The sequence below is a fragment of the Haliotis cracherodii genome, unplaced genomic scaffold (assembly GCF_022045235.1).
Source record: "Haliotis cracherodii isolate W230 unplaced genomic scaffold, xgHalCrac1.p SCAF_2, whole genome shotgun sequence".
Taxonomy (NCBI): Eukaryota; Metazoa; Mollusca; class Gastropoda; order Lepetellida; family Haliotidae; genus Haliotis; species Haliotis cracherodii.
The window spans coordinates 81207840-81227110 of record NW_027266275.1 but is presented as its reverse complement, the minus strand read 5'-3'; the positions used below and the strand labels follow the sequence as shown (position 1 = coordinate 81227110).

The window sequence follows — 19271 nt, the reverse complement described above, 5'->3', positions numbered from 1 at the left end:
TAGTCCTGTTGCTTTACTGTTGAGCACCTGTCCTTCACTTAGAGATGTGCCCAGAGAGTGGAAGGCTGGAGCTTCAATCCCCGGCAGCATCATACCAAAAGATGTTTAAGTATGGTACTTGTTGTTACCCAGCCTGGCGCACTGCTTTAAGGGCATATATCAAGGACGGGTCAGCTCAGAGGCAGTATGCTGTGTTTGGTAACTCAATGGGCTAGCACTATGAAACCATTATTAATCCGGACTAGTACAAGCAGCAACATAAACACGCATGCATGCACACATTATGTAAGTGCAATAATTTCAATAACTTGAATGCGGCATTAAACCCCAATTTACCTCACCCTCTCTGCCTCCATCAACTTCCTTATCATGCTGTCCACATGAGCGAGAACAAATTTCAGTGATAACATCTTACTAATGTGCATGAAATTAGCAATAGGCACTCCCACTCACCAACTGCTGGAGATAGCAGTCACAGTGATCGTGTACTTGAGGCATTAGCAAATATTGATAAGACCGGCTTATGTACATAGTAGTCTGACATCCAGGCACAACTAGGCGGTGAGTAATGTTTCAAGTGGTCAAACAGTATTTATGATCCTCTCGGCTAATAAACCAGTTGGATGTTGATTATTTATTTAATTTGTTAGTGGTCATCAATTTACAAGACTTGGTAACTGTCTGTAACCATGGTAACAACATATCAATGTCTCAAACAAATCTAACAGTCATGTAGTAGAGCTTCAGTAGGTCATGTTAGTGTGTGTGTGTGTGTGTGTGTGTGTGTGTGTGGGGGGGGGGGGGGTGTGTGTCTGTCTGTGTCTATGTGTGGGGGTAGGGGTGGTAGCGTGCGCACACACATATGTACATATGTTATGAGATGTTTACCACATTGAAATGCTAAGCTGAACCCAGAAATCGGTATTGTTCAGTATTAAATTTTGAAATCTGGATTGGTGAAATTAGTGACATCAGTCACACAAGGGCAGACAATGGGTGAAATATGTGACATCAGTCACACAAGGGCCTACGATAGGTGAAATATGTGGCATCAGTCACACAGGGGCAGGCGATGGGTGATATATGTGGCATCAGTCACACAGGGCCAGGCGATGGGTGATATATGTGGCATCAGTCACACAAGGGCAGACGATGGGTGAAATACGTGGCATCAGTCACACACGGGCAGACGATAGGTGATATACGTGGCATCAGTCACACAAGGGCAGGCGATGGGTGATATACGTGGCATCAGTCACACAGGGGCAGACGATGGGTGAAATACGTGGCATCAGTCACACAGGGGCAGACGATGGGTGATATACGTAGCATCAGTCACACAAGGGCAGACGATGGGTGAAATACGTGGCATCAGTCACACAAGGGCATACGATGGGTGAAATACGTGGCATCAGTCACACAAGGGCAGAGATTGGGTGAAATACGTGGCATCAGTCACACAAGGGCAGACAATGGGTGATATACGTGGCATCAGTCACACAGGGGCAGATGATGGGTGAAATACGTGGCATCAGTCACACAAGGGCAGACAATGGGTGATATACGTGGCATCAGTCACACAGGGGCAGGCGATGGGTGATATATGTGGCATCAGTCACACAAGGGCAGACGATGGGTGAAATACGTGGCATCAGTCAGACAAGGGCAGACGATGGGTGAAATACGTGGCATCAGTCACACAGGGGCAGATGATGGGTGAAATACGTGGCATCAGTCACACAGGGGCAGATGATGGGTGAAATACGTGGCATCAACAATAAGTAACATGCCATATGTTGTTGCACTCACCAATATCTGGATTTAAGTCACTGTCCACTGTCATGTGACCTGATAGTGTTGGAAGCTGACAAGAATTCTGTTTTCTGATTGGTATCCCGTCTGCCCTTGACTGGTAGACTGGATGTGTTGCTGTTATATATGTACAGCCAGCCTCATAGAAACTGTCCCATCCCAAAACTTATTGAACGATCAAGACTCATATTCAGCCTGTTCCGGGTTACTCAAAGGCGGAAACCTCTAAATTATTCGCTGCCGATGTCTGCCACTGTGTCTGGTCACACAAGCACCTCAGTCATCCGCTGCCACTAACCGTCACTACCGCCACTGACCGCCACTGACCGCCACTGACCGCCACTACAGACAAACTTAGAACAATCACTACTGCCACATAACGTGCATTTCATTGGACTGTACATGATACTGAACAAAAAGGGTTTGGGATCATTAATATTTTGGGGGATATTTTATGAAATTGTGTGCAGTCTTCAGCATGTTCACTGCACACAATATACCCAAAACTATTCATGATCCCTAACTATTTTTGTTCACTTGATCTATGGGTTGTTTTCTTAAAAATGGCAAGTTTGTGTCTTTCATTTATCCAGAGACCATAACATTTAACATTGTGTCCAGAGTTTAGCGTTTTCACTGATATTTGATGAGGCAAGTTTCAAATATTTAGAAAAAAAACCCCGAAACCCAGAATTAATACTTTGCTTCCATCATCTAGTTGGGAGGACAACTAATTGTCATCTATTGTCATCTATTGTCATCTATTGTCAACTATTGTCATCTATTGTCATCTATTGTCAACTATTGTCATCTATTGTCATCTATTGTCATCTATTGTCATCTATTGTCAACTATTGTCAACTGTTGTCAACTATTGTCAACTATTGTCAACTATTGTCAACTATTGTCATCTATTGTCATCTGTTGTCAACTATTGTCATCTATTGTTCGTGTTCACTCATTGCAAATTCACATAATATTCATGGACTAATGTTGACAAGAAAGTACCTGTTTTACTGAAAACCATCTGACTGCACACTAACATTAGCTATAATTACAGTAAACTAGGGTTACAACAGACTCAAAGGGACCACTAATTTTAGTTCGTTATAACTGTAATTTAGTTTAAGCATTTTGACTGTCAGTAGGGCTGGGACGGGTAACTCTGGTACCCGGGTCGGGTGGTTACTGGGTAGGACCTGGGTACCCGGACCAGTGGTTAGTCATGTGATATATTATTCAATGACAAAATATATCTAGAACTCTATGTTTACACTAAAGTCACTAATGTAACTAATTTAGAGGGGGTTGAGTCCCATCCGGGTGAGACATCTTATCGCCAGCACACAATGCTGTAGATCTACCCCCTCAGCCACCGAGGCTTCCACAAAAATGAAAGTCTGACAACTGGTAGTCTAACATTGTTACATTTGTCCAGGACAAAAAAACAGTTTGTCATAAGCGTGTTCATTATAAACATAGTTTATATAAACTGTATATTATTATGAAGATTTATCTGTTTTCCAAAGGATTGACACGAACTGAGTTACCATGTTAACAGAGACTGGCCTGTTCTTTCCTTAATCAGAAAATACTCATGGTCAGTCACCTGTCATGAATGTGTGGTGTTGACTGGTGAACAAGTTGTAGTTTGTCCATTCAGAGTCAGAGTATATATAAATATGTGATGTGTATCATGTACTACAGCCATGGTAACCTGTGTTCCTGTTTTCCAGATTGCTGTTCTCGATGTGGACATATGTGGTCCCTCCATTCCAAGAATCATGGGTCTGGAAGGAGAGCAGGTCAGGGCCTGGTACTAATACACTTAGCAAAGATCAGGGTGCCGTTGTACAGAGCAATCTTAGCGCTAAGGCAATCGTAACTCCCATACCTTAACACAGACTTACGGCAATTGTAGCACTATAATCACTTTGTAGCAAGGCCCAATCCCACACACACCCTGCCAGCCCTGTAGAGGTCCCGGGACAGAACAGAACAGGTCTTCACAACCCATGGTTGCCGTAAAAGACGACTATGCTTGTCGTAAGATCCAACTAACGGCATTGGATGGTCAAGCTCGCTGACTTGCTTGATCCATGTCATCGTATCCCAATTGTGTGGATCGATGCTCACAATGTCAATCACTGGATTTTCTGGTCCAGTCTCGATTATTTGCAGACCGCCATCATATCGCTAGAATATTGCAGAGTGCAGTATAAAACAAACAAACAAACAAACGTTACTGATATACCTACTGATGAGAATCAGGGCCCATTCTTCAGAGTGATGGTAGTGCTAAGGCGATCGTAACTCTCATATTTTAACATAGACTTATGACAATTATTGTGTTAAGATCACTTTGTAGCGTGCGGCCCAGTCACATACACACCCTGCTTCCCCTGGAGGGTCCCTTAGCAGAACAGATCCCCTTTACCATCAGCTCTCCATGCTAGTCAATACAGGTATACCTACTGATGAGGGCCAGGGTCCAGTTGCACCTGGTGAGATTAGCTCGATGACACTATCAGAGGATGAGAATTACGATCTTGTTAGTGCTGAGTTCACTCTATGGCATGTGGCCCTGGTGGCTCAAATCTAGAGAAATTTGGTGTGTGTGCAGTTGTATTTGGGCTCTTCATAGATATATTCAATATTTTTGTTGTTGACTTTTGCACATTGACCATGCTCCTAAACTCACTTGAACTGCGTTTCCTCACTGTAAACATCTGAATCTCTTCAGAAACCATTTCACTGATGAGACTGAAACTTCACGTGCTTGTTTCAACCAGTAATGATACCTGAATTTGTTCAAGAGGTTCAAATAGGATTTTCAACATGGTCAAAAGTCTATTTATAGCCATTACACAGACATGTTTGTTGTTTAGTTTGTTGTGGGATTCAGCATACATGTTCTGTTGTTTCTGAAAAATTTGAACTTGTATTCACCATTCTTTGAACGCGCTTTAAGCCTCTGAGAAAGCATATTTGGTTCTTTATACTTTTTCTCTGATGTTGAGGGAGATGAACTTTGGCCTGCATGTTTCTTTGTATGAGGACATATTTTGTTCAAATCATAAAACTTGGTTTTAGTTTTTCATAGTGCCATATTCACCGTATTAATACTGTTTTAATGAAGGCCCTCATGTTACCTCATTCTGTAACCATGGTAACTGATTTTGTGATGTTGCTTCCAGGTTCATCAGAGTGGGTCCGGATGGTCACCAGTGGTAAGTGACTGCATGCACTTCTCACTCTCACTGACCGCCTCTGTGGTCTAGTGTTAGAGCGTCCGCCCGGAGAGCGGAAGGTTCTGTCCCCAGCCGCGTCATACCAAAAAACTGAATGATGGTACTTGTTTTTACCCTGTCCGGCGGTCAGAGTTAGGGGATTAAATAAGGACTGGCCGGTTTTGAGTGTGGTATTCCTGTTAAAAATTTGGCATGGTATCTCAGTGGACTAGCACTATAAAGTTGGCATTAGTCTGGACTAGTACTAACACCCACACACACATAAGTGCATGCACGTCGCTATATAAGTGCAATATTCTTTGACGCGACGTTAAACCCCATTTCACCTCACACTCATAAGCACATCCGAGACCAAAGGCCTGTAAATATATTTAGTTGTTGGGGGGTACCTACCTCTTGCCAACAATTTCACTTCATTTGCCTTTATTTCTTGAATGTTTACATGTAAGTTATGACAAGGACCCCTTGAATTTATATTTTTCTTGGCGCCAGACTATACTGCTTTTTGTTAGAAATGCAGAAAATATTGATTTTTAAAATGACGGATTGAAATATGTTAACATATGGTAGAGTATAAATGTGTGATAAGGAACGATCAGTACATGGACCAGCAGTCAGAGTGGTTAAACTCCCACCCATAAGCTTTGTAACCCCTGCCTCAAAATTTAACAAAAATCAAAACCACTGGCTAGAAGTATACTGATGGAAACAAATAAGGGAACACTGTAAAATGTAGGGGACTTAGCTTTACTGTCAGTTCAGTTGAATCAAGTGTTGAGGTGTGTTTGTGTGCCTTGTTTCCAGTGCCTATTTAGTAAACAAGGCTGGGAACCCATGATAACATATCATTTTACTGTGTCTCAGACTAAGTGATACCTTATTCATTTCAATCAGTATATTAAAAAATTAGGTATGTAATACTTAAACATGTGAAATATGTGGAACAAGAAAATTTACAAATATTAAAAGTTAGGTTGGGTTGGGTTGGGTTGGGTTGGGTTGGGTTGGGTTGGGTTGGGTTGGGTTAGGGGTTGGGTTGGGTTGGGTTGGGTTAGGGGTTTGGATGGGTTGGGTTGGGTTGGGTTGGGTTGGGTTGGATTGGGTTGGGTTGGGTTGGGTTGGGTTGTTTCCAGTGTTACATAGGATGGATGTGTAATAAGAAAATTGATGACATTCTACTACCTAATGACAAATGTACGATATGAGACAAAATAAAAGTAATCTATGAGTTAAGAAGGATTAAACAGACTGTTATTGGGCAAAGATACTAATGAACTAGGTAGTATTAATACTGACAATCACATCTACCCACCAGGGATAACAACCATTAAACATTGATGAGGAAGTGAGTGAGGGTGTTCTGTTGCCTAGTATCCAAGTACCTATGTTGCTGTGAGCTGGGTATACACTCAGTCACCCTTGTTAGTCGGCCGTCTTGCAGCCGTGCAGCCAAATGCCAAGAAGCTGCCTCCTCCTTGATAGACAATACAGAATAGATGTTATGTGTGTCTAGGGACTTCCATCTGGAATATTGTCTTGTTTTATTGTAAGAGTGCCTTCACGACTTTCATCAATAATTCCAGGTCGGTTCAGTTTCTAGGATGCTGATTGATTGCAGGCTGCAACGTAATCCACTAGTCAGAGTAAAATTCTGTTATGTCTTGTTAATCTGAGCTAATATTAGTCCACATGATAGCACTCTATCATACCATAAATGATGTTAAGAGCTCAATTCGAGCTAGTCTTCTCAAACGTTTTACCACATAATATGATTGTCATTCAAAATTATTTTTTTCAAATTTGGTCATAATATGTATCTAAGAATGTCGGATTAGGAGTTGACAAAATCCTTCAAATGTCCTAATTTTTTTTTTTTCTGAAGCCAAATCACCAATGTCATTAATTATATGGCTTCGTCCTACATCTGTGGGTTGGAAACTTTCAACTATCATGTTTTGAACGTCTCTGAAAACAACATTGCACAGAGTCTGTTGATATTGATGAAACTCCATCTTGGCAAGGATGATCTGGCAACATGCAACAACTTCTGATATGATTTCAACATCTCAATTTAAACCACAACTCTACCATTGCATTTCTTTGTGAATCCTGGTAATAACTATAGATTTGTCAAGATATGCTACATCGTTTGTAAATTTCTGCATTGACAATGTTTTCATTTTGGGGTATCTAAACACTAATTCCAATTAGTGTGTGTTTGTTGTTTAATGCCACACTCAGCAATATTCCAGCTATATGATTAAGAAAATGCAGTGATTGACATCATAAGCATCGATCCAATCAGATATGTAGATATTAGATAAGCATGTTTTGCATTTAGTTATTAACATTACATCGTCGATGACTTTACAATTAAAATGGAATAACTTAATGAAGGAGTTAAATCAGGGTTTGGGGATGTGTCAGCACAAGACATTCTCACATGTCAGACATACACATTATTTATTCAGTATCTTCACAGATTTCAGATATTCATAAAATATACATACCTTGCTGGGACACATATATTGGGTTACCAGAGACAAAAGGCAGTTTGAAAATAGCATGGGGATAGAAATTCATTTTTTTCAAGTGTTCCTTAGGGCTCTCATATTTTTTAGGTGTGCCTCAAACAATTGTGCTAAGGTTTATCATGATGATAGCCAATGTATTTCTGTCTCTGAATTACCCCTCTGTGGCAATACTGTAAATGTAATATTAAATCAAGTCATCCTGTTCTTGTTGTTAATAATACCCTTTTTAATTCGGATTTTCCTGGTTTTATGATAGCAGCGTACTGCACACTGCATGCTACCTTGTGTTCGGCAGTGTCCTTATGACAATGTATTTACTTGTTATGAAACCCCTTGAGCCTATTACAAAAGAGTTTTGTTTACTATCCCTGCTCCCAGGACGTCCAAATTCCTGGCATATTTTGCAAAATATGATGTCTTTATTTCTATCACAAATAGGCCAAGATTATATTTCGAGGGTGGCCAGCTTGACAGTATTCATTGCTTCAAACTCTTCAAGGGCGGCTCACTTTCTCCCCTGTCCCCATCATTATTGGTATTTTTTGCCAATGGATTATTTGTTTGTTCATGTTTTTTCCCATGTTTATTAGAAACTTTGTGAAAATAAGGTATTAATTTTTGTACTTGTTGCCTGGTCTGTTTCACAGCTTGTTAATAAGTGAAATATCAGTGGTATCTGTTGCCGTAATCATATCTCTCATCACTGTTTTCCCATCATGAGCAGGAGAAACAAACACGGCCACAACCACAGAAGTTAACAAAGTAGCAAGTGAAATGATATACTCAATGTAAATAAGCAATCAAATAAATACTGTAAATTAGTTTTTGAAAAACAGATGTGATATATTTGTCACATATCCTTGAAATTGTAGGCATGCTTTAAGGGCACTGGGGATTTGTTTCAACCCTGGGGTTGGCACACTTGAAAGTATACATTTCAAACTCAGCAACATATACACACAGAGTTACAAACAGAGGTTATATTAGACAGTGTTCGGAAAGAAAAATATTATTTAGAGGTTTTTATTCGTTAAATTGTCTTTTGAATAATATGGAGGAGCCAGAGAATGTCATAGTGAGTGAGTGAGTGAGTGAGTGAGTTTGGTTCTACACCGCTTTTAGAAATATTCCAGCAATATCATGGCGTTGGGACACCAGAAATGAGCTTGCACATTGTAACCATGTTACATAGGGATGGCCTCCCACATTACGGTGACATGCCATGATAGAACAGGAATACTCTCCAAAGGGATGTCAAACCCAACTTACTCACTCACTCACTCTTACAGACCAGGGATGTATCTACACCTGCACAGAGGCCAATATTCAGCACAATTTGGCAACAAATGTCAGCAGGCATTCCCAAATTGAAATAAAAAAAGTTCCCAACTCATAATATTCAACTAATGTTATGGCCTAGTGGTTAAGGCATTTGCTATAATGGGTATTAAACCATACTCACTGACTCACTCAATGCATCAAAATTATGTCTTTTAATATAATTAAGGAAACACAGACCTTAATAATTATTAGTTGTTTAGTTCCGTGGTGGAAACAACCAGGAATATACATTCTACTGGGTCATTTTACAATCTTGCATTCTGATTGCACTTTCCTGTTCGGTTTGAAATTGAAAACACACAAGTTGTATCTCCTAATTGAACAAGCAATGCATGTTTTGACTGTTTTTCCTCCAGTATGTGAGTGACAACTTGGCTGTGATGTCCGTGGGCTTCCTGCTGGCCGGGCCGGAAGATGCTGTAATCTGGCGGGGACCAAAGAAAAATGGTGACCTTGGTTACTTGACTGATCTTTAAGATTTGGAGTGTTTGGTTATGCTGTAATAGCTCAATGTAAACTGCTTAACAGTTTTCGCACTATCCATTCCCGGTGCTAGCGGTTGTAGACATATTTGGTTTTAGCGGGAGCAGTCTTTTGACATATACCATGGGAATTCAGCGACTCTTTTTTGAAAAATTACAGTTGACTTACTGAACATACTGAGCATGATCAGTGTCAGAAATAGGCACTAGTCCTGTAGTCCTTGCCAAACTTCCCACTAGTTAAGGTATCATAAGGACTGGTAGAAATATGCCCTTTTTAAGGGTTTGCTATATGTCATCATTACAAGGACTAGTGGACTAAAACTGATAGTTTCTAATGCTAATGATGGATAACCATTGCTTGTAAAAAACATTTGGTGGTGAGATGACGATTGGTAATTTGGTAATAGTTTCAGTGGTCCGGAGTGAACATTGTTGATCAGTTTTAGCCATACATATCTTTATGCCATGGAAGTGTTTATGAGATGGAGATGCTGTGACAATGTTGCTGCAACATTGATTGGTGTATGTATTGATTCACCGCCAGTTCTTTCATCTGTAAGTGGCTGTAGTAAGAATGAGTTTAATATTGTTTAATTCACAGCTGGTGTGACTGACACAGATTGAGTTTGACCAGTTCGTTACTCCGTTTGGAGTGAATTTGTATAGCTGTTAATTTGTTATATAGAATATATTTTTCAGCCGAACTTTATATGATAATATATTTGTTTGTTTGTTTTTTAACGCCCCACTTCATGATGAAGTAAATAATTTTAGCTGTTAATTTGTTATATAGAATATATTTTTCAGCCGAACTTTATATGATAATATATTTGTTTGTTGTTTAATGCCCCACTCAGCAATATTCCAGCTATATGATGACATTCTGTAATTAATCGAGTCTGGACCAGAAAATCCAATGATTGAAATCATAAACATCAATCCCTGCAATTTGGATGTGATGACATGACAGATATTTATACTAAAACAGTTGGGACTTTTGAAAATGTTTGTTATAACTTGAGTATGTTATATCCATGTTTGTTATAACAATGTTCTACTTCGTAAGGTGCCTGCTTTGTTTGTTGTAACCAGGAAATATTTGTGCTTCAGGTATGATCAAGCAGTTCTTGCGAGACGTTGACTGGGGTGAGATTGACTACCTAGTGATTGACACTCCCCCTGGGACATCAGACGAGCACCTGTCTGTTGTACAGTACCTCAGTGAGACGAACGTAGATGGCGCCGTGCTGCTCACCACTCCTCAGGTGAGATCTGGAACTCGAATCAGGTAACATTTATTTAAGAAATAAATGACCATGAGTTAATTTTGATTATGATGACTCCCTGAATAGAATCAAAGCTTGGACAAATCCATTTTATGAACAGGTGGGTTAACTTTGGTATTTCCCACATATTCTCACAATCCTCACATCGTTTATCTGTATCTTTTCCTAATACTGATTGTCATATTCCTCCCACATTTGGATGTGATTGTTCGGCCATTGCGTTCATCTGCCTTGTCCAGCTACATCTATAGGGAACAACTCTGTTCGGTCGGTCGGGATTAGAGGTTTATTCAGTCCCCGGTGATTATCGATCCTGGCCGCATCGTCAGATCGTACCGGAACATGTTCAGAGATGGTACTTGTTGTTACCCTCCCTCTTTGGCGTTCAGCATTATGGCGCTAAACCAAGGACTGGTCAGAGTCATGGAGTCAGTATTCTGTGTCAGAGTGGGGTATCCATGTTGAACTGTGCCATTGTATCTCAGTGGGCTAGCGCTATCAAACCAGCATTATTCCGGATGAGTACAAACAGACACAACATACACATGCTATGTAAGATCATTAATCTTGAAAGTGATGTTAAACATGAATTGTCTGACCTCACCTTCAAAGGTGTTTATTCAATGTCTGGTTTTGCTCCAGGAAGTATCTCTGATGGATGTGCGGAAGGAGATCAACTTCTGTCACAAGGTCAAACTGCCCATTATCGGGCTGGTGGAGAACATGAGTGGATTTGTCTGTCCGAGCTGCACGGTATGTTGTCCCACCATCATTAATGTCTTGTTGAAATTGAAATAACGTGGAACTATTTTCCTTATTAGTTAATAGTTATAAGTTATAAGCATCATTAATAAGAAAAAGAATAATTCAATTTAGGTCCTGACAATATTGGGACACTTTCATTTTAGTTTTGCTGTATAATATCTTGACAATATCTGATTTCAGTTGTTAGAACATGCTTATAAACCTGTGATTTCTTTATTGAAAACTTCAAAAGGTTCATGTGTTCTTCTTGGCAGCGATGCTTTGCTGCCTTCAATTAGGGAGCATGCATGTGAGAAGGGAGATAACTCTTTGTAAATGTAAAATCTTTAACTACTAATGTAGTTACAAACTATTGGCCCCAGCATGAAATGTTTATGTATTATCATAATCATGATATCATTTCCTATTCTCCTTAAATGCAAAAGCATGTTGCCATGGTTACTATTCATAAATTGGATAAAGACTTGAGGGACTGACCATTTGATTTTATCGAAAGAAATAACTTGTCCCCGAAAATTCTTGAATAAAATAATTATGCTTCAGACTGTTGAAAAAAAGAGAAAAAGCCTGTCACAAAGATTACATTGTTGCAAGGTGTTTTTCTTAAAAAATATTCAGGCTCATAGTTTCATAATGATAAAAATATCTGGTTTTGTTGGTGTAGCTGAAAAACTATCTGAAAGTATATGTCAGTTTCAAGTTGTATTTGGACAGTGTGTTGTTTGATACATTAATACCTTGTAGTGAGTTATGTTGATAATTTTACCAGAAATCCTCTGAGATCTTTGCCCCCACCACTGGAGGAGGAGAGAAGATGGCCCAGGAGACTTGCATCCCCTTCCTGGGGAAACTGCCCCTCGACCCTCGCATAGGTAGGTACAGGAGTGCACCGCCAGTCTGTCCGGGAATCCACTGGGGATGTGTGGAAGAATTGACTTCCAATATGTTTTTTGCATTTCTGGAGGTATAAATATGATAAATGTAAAATAAAATGGTGTGCAAATTTCGGCACATACGTCATGGAATCACGAGCAGCTTATTTGTTATGATATGAGATGAATGCATGTTTGTTTGCTTGTTTGTTTGTTGTTTAACGCCACAAACAGCAATATTCCAGCTGTATGATGGAAAATTAACTTAATGAATTTGGTCAAGTGAAATCAATTGTCGGGCAGCTGAAAAAGTTAACGGCTTGTCCTTGTACATTGTTTTACAGCAAATGCTTTCTTTCTTGTGTAAGCCAGCCATACTGGCACATGAATGCATAATATTATGGGGTCTGAATCTGTTGTTCTCTGGTCTTTGTTATGTTCATTGCAACATGGAATGTGACATTTTGTCCTAACTTATTTTAGATGCCAATTTTACCTCAGATTAAATGGGTGTATTCTGTTGTCCCCAGGTAAATGTTGTGACGAGGGCAAGTCATTCCTGGAAGAGGTCCCCGATTCCCCGGCTACCCTGGCCTTCTCACAGATTGTACAGAGTAGGTACCAGCAATAATGTCACAGATAGGTACACCAATAATGTCAAGTAGGTACACCAGCAATACTGTCAAGTAGGTACACCAACAATACTGTCAAGTAGGTATACCAACAATACTGTCGAGTAGGTATACCAACAATACTGTCAAGTAGGTACACCAACAATACTGTCGAGTAGGTACACCAACAATACTGTCAAGTAGGTACACCAACAATACTGTCGAGTAGGTTCACCAACAATACTGTCAAGTAGGTACACCAACAATACTGTCAAGTAGGTACACCAACAATAATGTCACAGATAGGTACACCAATAATGTCAAGTAGGTACACCAGCAATAATGTCGAGTAGGTACACCAACTGAACTGTCAAGTAGGTACACCAACAATACTGTCAAGTAGGTACACCAACAATACTGTCAAGTAGGTATACCAACAATACTGTCAAGTAGGTACACCAACAATACTGTCGAGTAGGTATACCAACAATACTGTCAAGTAGGTACACCAACAATACTGTCGAGTAGAAACACCAACAATACTGTCAAGTAGGTACACCAACAATACTGTCGAGTAGGTTCACCAACAATACTGTCAAGTAGGTACACCAACAATACTGTCAAGTAGGTACACCAACAATACTGTCACAGATAGGTACACCAACAATACCGTCAAGTAGGTACACCAACAATACTGTCAAGTAGGTACACCAACAATACTGTCGAGTAGGTTCACCAACAATACTGTCAAGTAGGTATACCAACAATACTGTCAAGTAGGTACACCAACAATACTGTCGAGTAGGTACACCAACAATACTGTCAAGTAGGTTCACCAACAATACTGTCAAGTAGGTATACCAACAATACTGTCAAGTAGGTACACCAACAATACTGTCGAGTAGGTACACCAACAATACTGTCAAGTAGGTACACCAACAATACTGTCGAGTAGGTTCACCAACAATACTGTCAAGTAGGTACACCAACAATACTGTCAAGTAGGTACACCAACAATACTGTCAAGTAGGTACACCAACAATACTGTCATGTAGGTACACCAACAATACCGTCAAGTAGGTACACCAACAGTACTGTCAAGTACACCAACAATACTGTCAAGTAGGTGCACCAACAATACTGTCGAGTAGGTACACCAACAATACTGTCAAGTAGGTACACCAACAATACTGTCAAGTAGGTACACCAGCAATACTGTCAAGTAGGTACACCAACAATACTGTCAAGTAGGTACACCAACAATACTGTCAAGTAGGTGCACCAGCAATACTGTCAAGTAGGTACACCAACAATACTGTCAAGTAAGTACACCAACAATACTGTGAAGTAGGTACACCAACAATACTGTCACAGATAGGTACACCAACAATACTGTCGAGTAGGTACACCAACAATACTGTCAAGTAAGTACACCAGCAATACTGTCAAGTAGGTACACCAACAATACTGTCGAGTAAGTACACCAGCAATACTGTCAAGTAGGTACACCAACAATACTGTCAAGTAGGTACACCAACAATACTGTCAAGTAGGTACACCAACAATCCTGTCAAGTAGGTGCACCAGCAATACTGTCAAGTAGGTACACCAACAATACTGTCAAGTAGGTACACCAACAATACTGTCAAGTAGGTGCACCAGCAATACTGTCAAGTAGGTACACCAACAATACTGTCAAGTAAGTACACCAACAATACTGTGAAGTAGGTACACCAACAATACTGTCACAGATAGGTACACCAGCAATACTGTCGAGTAGGTACACCAACAATACTGTCAAGTAAGTACACCAGCAATACTGTCAAGTAGGTACACCAACAATACTGTCGAGTAAGTACACCAGCAATACTGTCAAGTAGGTACACCAACAATACTGTCACAGATAGGTACACCAACAATACTGTCACAGATAGGTACACCAACAATACTGTCGAGTAGGTACACCAACAATACTGTCATGTAGGTACACCAACAATACTGTCAAGTAGGTAAACCAACAATACTGTCATGTAGGTACACCAACAATACTGTCACAGATAGGTACACCAACAATACTGTCGAGTAGGTACACCAACAATACTGTCATGTAGGTACACCAACAATACTGTCATGTAGGTACACCAACAATACTGTCGAGTAGGTACACCAACAAAACTGTCATGTAGGTACACCAACAATACTGTCAAGTAGGTAAACCAACAATACTGTCGAGTAGGTACACCAACAATACTGTCAAGTAGGTACACCAACAATACTGTCAAGTAAGTACACCAACAATACTGTCGAGTAGGTACACCAACAATACTGTCACAGATAGGTACACCAACAATACTGTCACAGATAGGTACACCAACAATACTGTCACAGATAGGTACACCAGCAATACTGTCAAGTAGGTACACCAACAATACTGTCAAGTAGGTACACCAACAATACTGTCATGTAGGTACACCAACAATACTGTCAAGTAGGTACACCAACAATACTGTCAAGTAGGTACACCAACAATACTGTCATGTAGGTACACCAACAATACCGTCAAGTAGGTACACCAACAGTACTGTCAAGTACACCAACAATACTGTCAAGTAGGTACACCAACAATACTGTCAAGTAGGTACTCCAACAATACTGTCAAGTAGGTACACCAACAATACTGTCAAGTAGGTACACCAGCAATACTGTCAAGTAGGTACACCAACAATACTGTCAAGTAGGTATACCAACAATACTGTCAAGTAGGTACACCAACAATACTGTCAAGTAGGTACACCAACAATACTGTCAAGTAGGTACATCAACAATACTGTCAAGTAGGTACACCAACAATACTGTCAAGTAGGTACACCAACAATACTGTCAAGTAGGTACACCAACAATACTGTCAAGTAGGTACACCAACAATACTGTAGAGTAGGTACACCAACAATACTGTCATGTAGGTACACCAACAATACTGTCAAGTAGGTACACCAACAATACTGTCAAGTAGGTACACCAACAATACTGTCATGTAGGTACACCAACAATACTGTCAAGTAGGTACACCAACAATACTGTGAAGTAAGTACACCAACAATACTGTCAAGTAGGTACACCAACAATACTGTCAAGTAGGTACACCAACAATACTGTCATGTAGGTACACAAACAATACTGTCATGTAGGTACACCAGCAATACTGTCAAGTAGGTACACCAACAATACTGTCAAGTAGGTACACCAACAATACTGTCAAGTAGGTACACCAACAATACTGTCATGTAGGTACACCAACAATACTGTCAAGTAAGTACACCAACAATACTGTCAAGTAAGTACACCAACATTTCCTGTCAGATATCTGTGGATGATAGTGGCTGGAGTTTTAGTCTGTTATAGCTTTGAAGAATGTCTTCCATATGCTGCAGTGAACTCTTTATACCGAGTAAAGTGCTATAAAGCTACCACAATAATGTTTAGGTGATCTGGTGTGTTCTACCTTTGTTGTCTGTTCAGGAAGTCTTTACTTGCTGTGAGTGCCCTAATCAGCTTGTCATCTCATAGATTAAACATGACTTTCTACCTTGTATTCCCGTTTACAACTAAATCTTACCTCCAATATAGTAGGCAGTTTTACTCATTCAAACTCCATTACATGGAGTAAGCAGGGCCACAGTTTGGTCAAGGAAGGACAATTAGAGACTAAGCAATGAGCTAGGAGGACTTGGCAAGGGCCTTCCAGCATTCATTCATTAAGACAGGGAACCTGTAGTCCTGAGTTCCGAGTAGGTTTTTGTATATATTACTCATTGATATGTGAAGAAAATGAAGAAAACCATCTGGAATATCTTCCTTACAGAGAAAGTCTAATGAAGGCATATTCTTCAGGCAAGAGCGTCAACTAGCCTATTTATCAAAGTCTAGTTTCCAACCTTGCCACATCAAGCCCACTTTCCTGTGCTAAATATGATTGGACAGCACATATCAATAGTCCAATCAGAGAACATTTCATAAAATCAACATCCTTTTTCTGAAAACATGGCTGCTGACATATAGCTTGTTGAGTTTATGCTCTTTCAACAGTTAAGCAAAGACAAGTATTTTCTAAGTCTTTCCAAGTTTGAAATGATTTCGCCCAAGTACTGTGTTTGTAAGTGCAAGATGATGAGAACAGTCATTAAACACGACAGGTACATATTTGTTTGAAAGTGATTTACCGCTGCCTGTCTATGTTGACATGAATATTTCTTTTCCATCTTTTAAACCCATCAATGATTGCCTTTGTTCATCTGTCAGGGATGAACCTGTGAATGTTGTCGGTATCTGATTGTCCAGGTCGTCATCTATGGTAGTCGCCATGTATGTGAAGCCATACAACCTAGGAACAGCAATCTGGTTGGATGTCCCATGACAAGGGACACAACTCCCATTACAAGGGACACAACTCATGATCTACCTGAGCTGGCACCACAATAGTGCCAAGAAAAGTGGGCTTGATGTGGCAAGGGTAGAAACTAGGCTTTGATATAGGCTATTGGACACCCTTGCCTCAAATGTTTTTGATTGCCTCAATTCACAACAATAAACGTCAAATATGATGAAATAATCTTTTGATGTTTCACGGTGTAACATCACTGTTCCAGAAATAACTGAGCATTGCACCAAAGCAGCTGTGAACCGAAGTGAAGAGACAGGCGAGAAGATGGACACAAGCTGATGATGCTGGGACTAGGGTACTGACGTCTCTGGACAACACATGGTCCTCACATCACTCCAGTGTCACTGATGTGATCGGTGATACCAACATGCGTCCTACATCCCCACTGATAGTACCACTGATAGTGCTGATGCTTGCTGGCCTCACAGCACAGTACCTGCCAGGGAAATATACATGATATTAACCAGGAGGGCATTACATGAGATATATGTAGGTGTTCTGTGGTGATGTGAACAGACTTTTTTTTATTTCTTGGTTTACAGAGTTTTTCACAATAAGATAATGGTCGGTAGGTGGGGAATATAATATTGCCATACAATCTCGGACTTCTGTTTAGACATTCCAGGATTTTCTTTTGTTCAGTTTTCAAATTTTGAATCGAGAACAAGTATAGTTTACGAAGAATAGTCTGGAATGGAAGTCACCTGTTTGAACCTAGTGCAGGAGGCGGTCGGGTAGCCTGGTGTTTAAAGCATATGCTCCTTATGGCGAAGACCCAGGTTCGATTCCCGATATGGGTACCATATGTGAAGCCCATTTGTGGTGTCCCCTGCCGTGATATTGCTGTAATATTGCTAAAAGCGGCATAAAACCAAACTCACTCACTCACTCACTCACTTAACCTAGTGCTGTGAAGCTAGAGAATTCTGCTTTCTGATTAGCTAATGATAACTTCTTGTCAATCATTTCATTGGATGGTCAGAGTTTGCGAAAGGATGTTCTGACGTGACCTGTAATGGGATGTTCTGAGATCTTCATGATGTGCAGAGTTCTGATTTTAATGATCAGGGGGAATCTGTAAACCATTGGAAAAGAATGTCTGGCCTCACTGTGATGTTTTGTAGTGCTGAAGTATCAGTGTGTATGCAAGTGTGCTAGACATGCAATCATATGTAGCAAATATGAAGTGATGTTAAAAATTTAAGGTGCAAGATTAGTTATTTTTTAGTGAGCTTTCATTGGGAGAACAAAAACCCAAATATTATGTGACTTACTACAACATGAAGGGCAGAAAACTGATGGTGCAACTAGCACAGTTCTTAGCTTATACTGAGAAACGTTTATTTAAAAGTTTTTTTTTAGCCGATCAAAAGCTGCCACAGCTTGACAAGATCAGAAAGACATGATGTAACTGCTTTTATAATACTCAGCTCCATCCCAGTGTGTGACGGTGATGTTGGTGTAAGGAGCTTTGGGAAATACATGTGCATGTCACAGTGATGTCACACTGGGATGTATACTACACAAAAGAAGTTAAAAAACACCCGATTCTTACATATTACTACAGGTATTCTGTCATGCCGTGACAGATTAACTATAGTAATATGAGAGAATCAAGTGTTCTTTACGTTGTTTTGTGTAGTATATTTAAGAGGATGCATGAGCTCCCCCTGGGAGGGACCTGGGTATCCGACACCTCCATGTTGATTACAGTTTTATGTATATTTGTGAGAATATATTCTTATGGCCAGAGTCAGAATACATTCCATCTCTGATCTTGCACCTGTAAAGTCTAAAGAAAGTTGATTTAGTCATAGTCTCTATTGCTTTTTGTGGCAGCACATGTAGACTGTACAATTGTTGCAAGTAAAAC

The 19271-nt window shown here is 40.0% G+C and overlaps 1 protein-coding gene across 1 annotated transcript in view; it reads left to right on the top strand.

Moving 5' to 3' along the window:
• LOC139468581 (cytosolic Fe-S cluster assembly factor nubp1-B-like) overlaps positions 1-18760 on the top strand; it is a 30862-nt gene extending 12102 nt beyond the window's left edge. Inside the window, exons 4-11 of the mRNA XM_071250647.1 lie at positions 3549-3617; positions 5010-5042; positions 9295-9385; positions 10534-10688; positions 11352-11462; positions 12244-12346; positions 12877-12960; positions 17604-18760. Coding sequence (XP_071106748.1) covers positions 3549-3617; positions 5010-5042; positions 9295-9385; positions 10534-10688; positions 11352-11462; positions 12244-12346; positions 12877-12960; positions 17604-17677 — 720 coding nt within the window. The 3' untranslated portion in view covers positions 17678-18760. The remainder of the gene's footprint in view (positions 1-3548; positions 3618-5009; positions 5043-9294; positions 9386-10533; positions 10689-11351; positions 11463-12243; positions 12347-12876; positions 12961-17603) is intronic.
• The last annotated feature ends 511 nt before the right edge of the window (positions 18761-19271 follow it).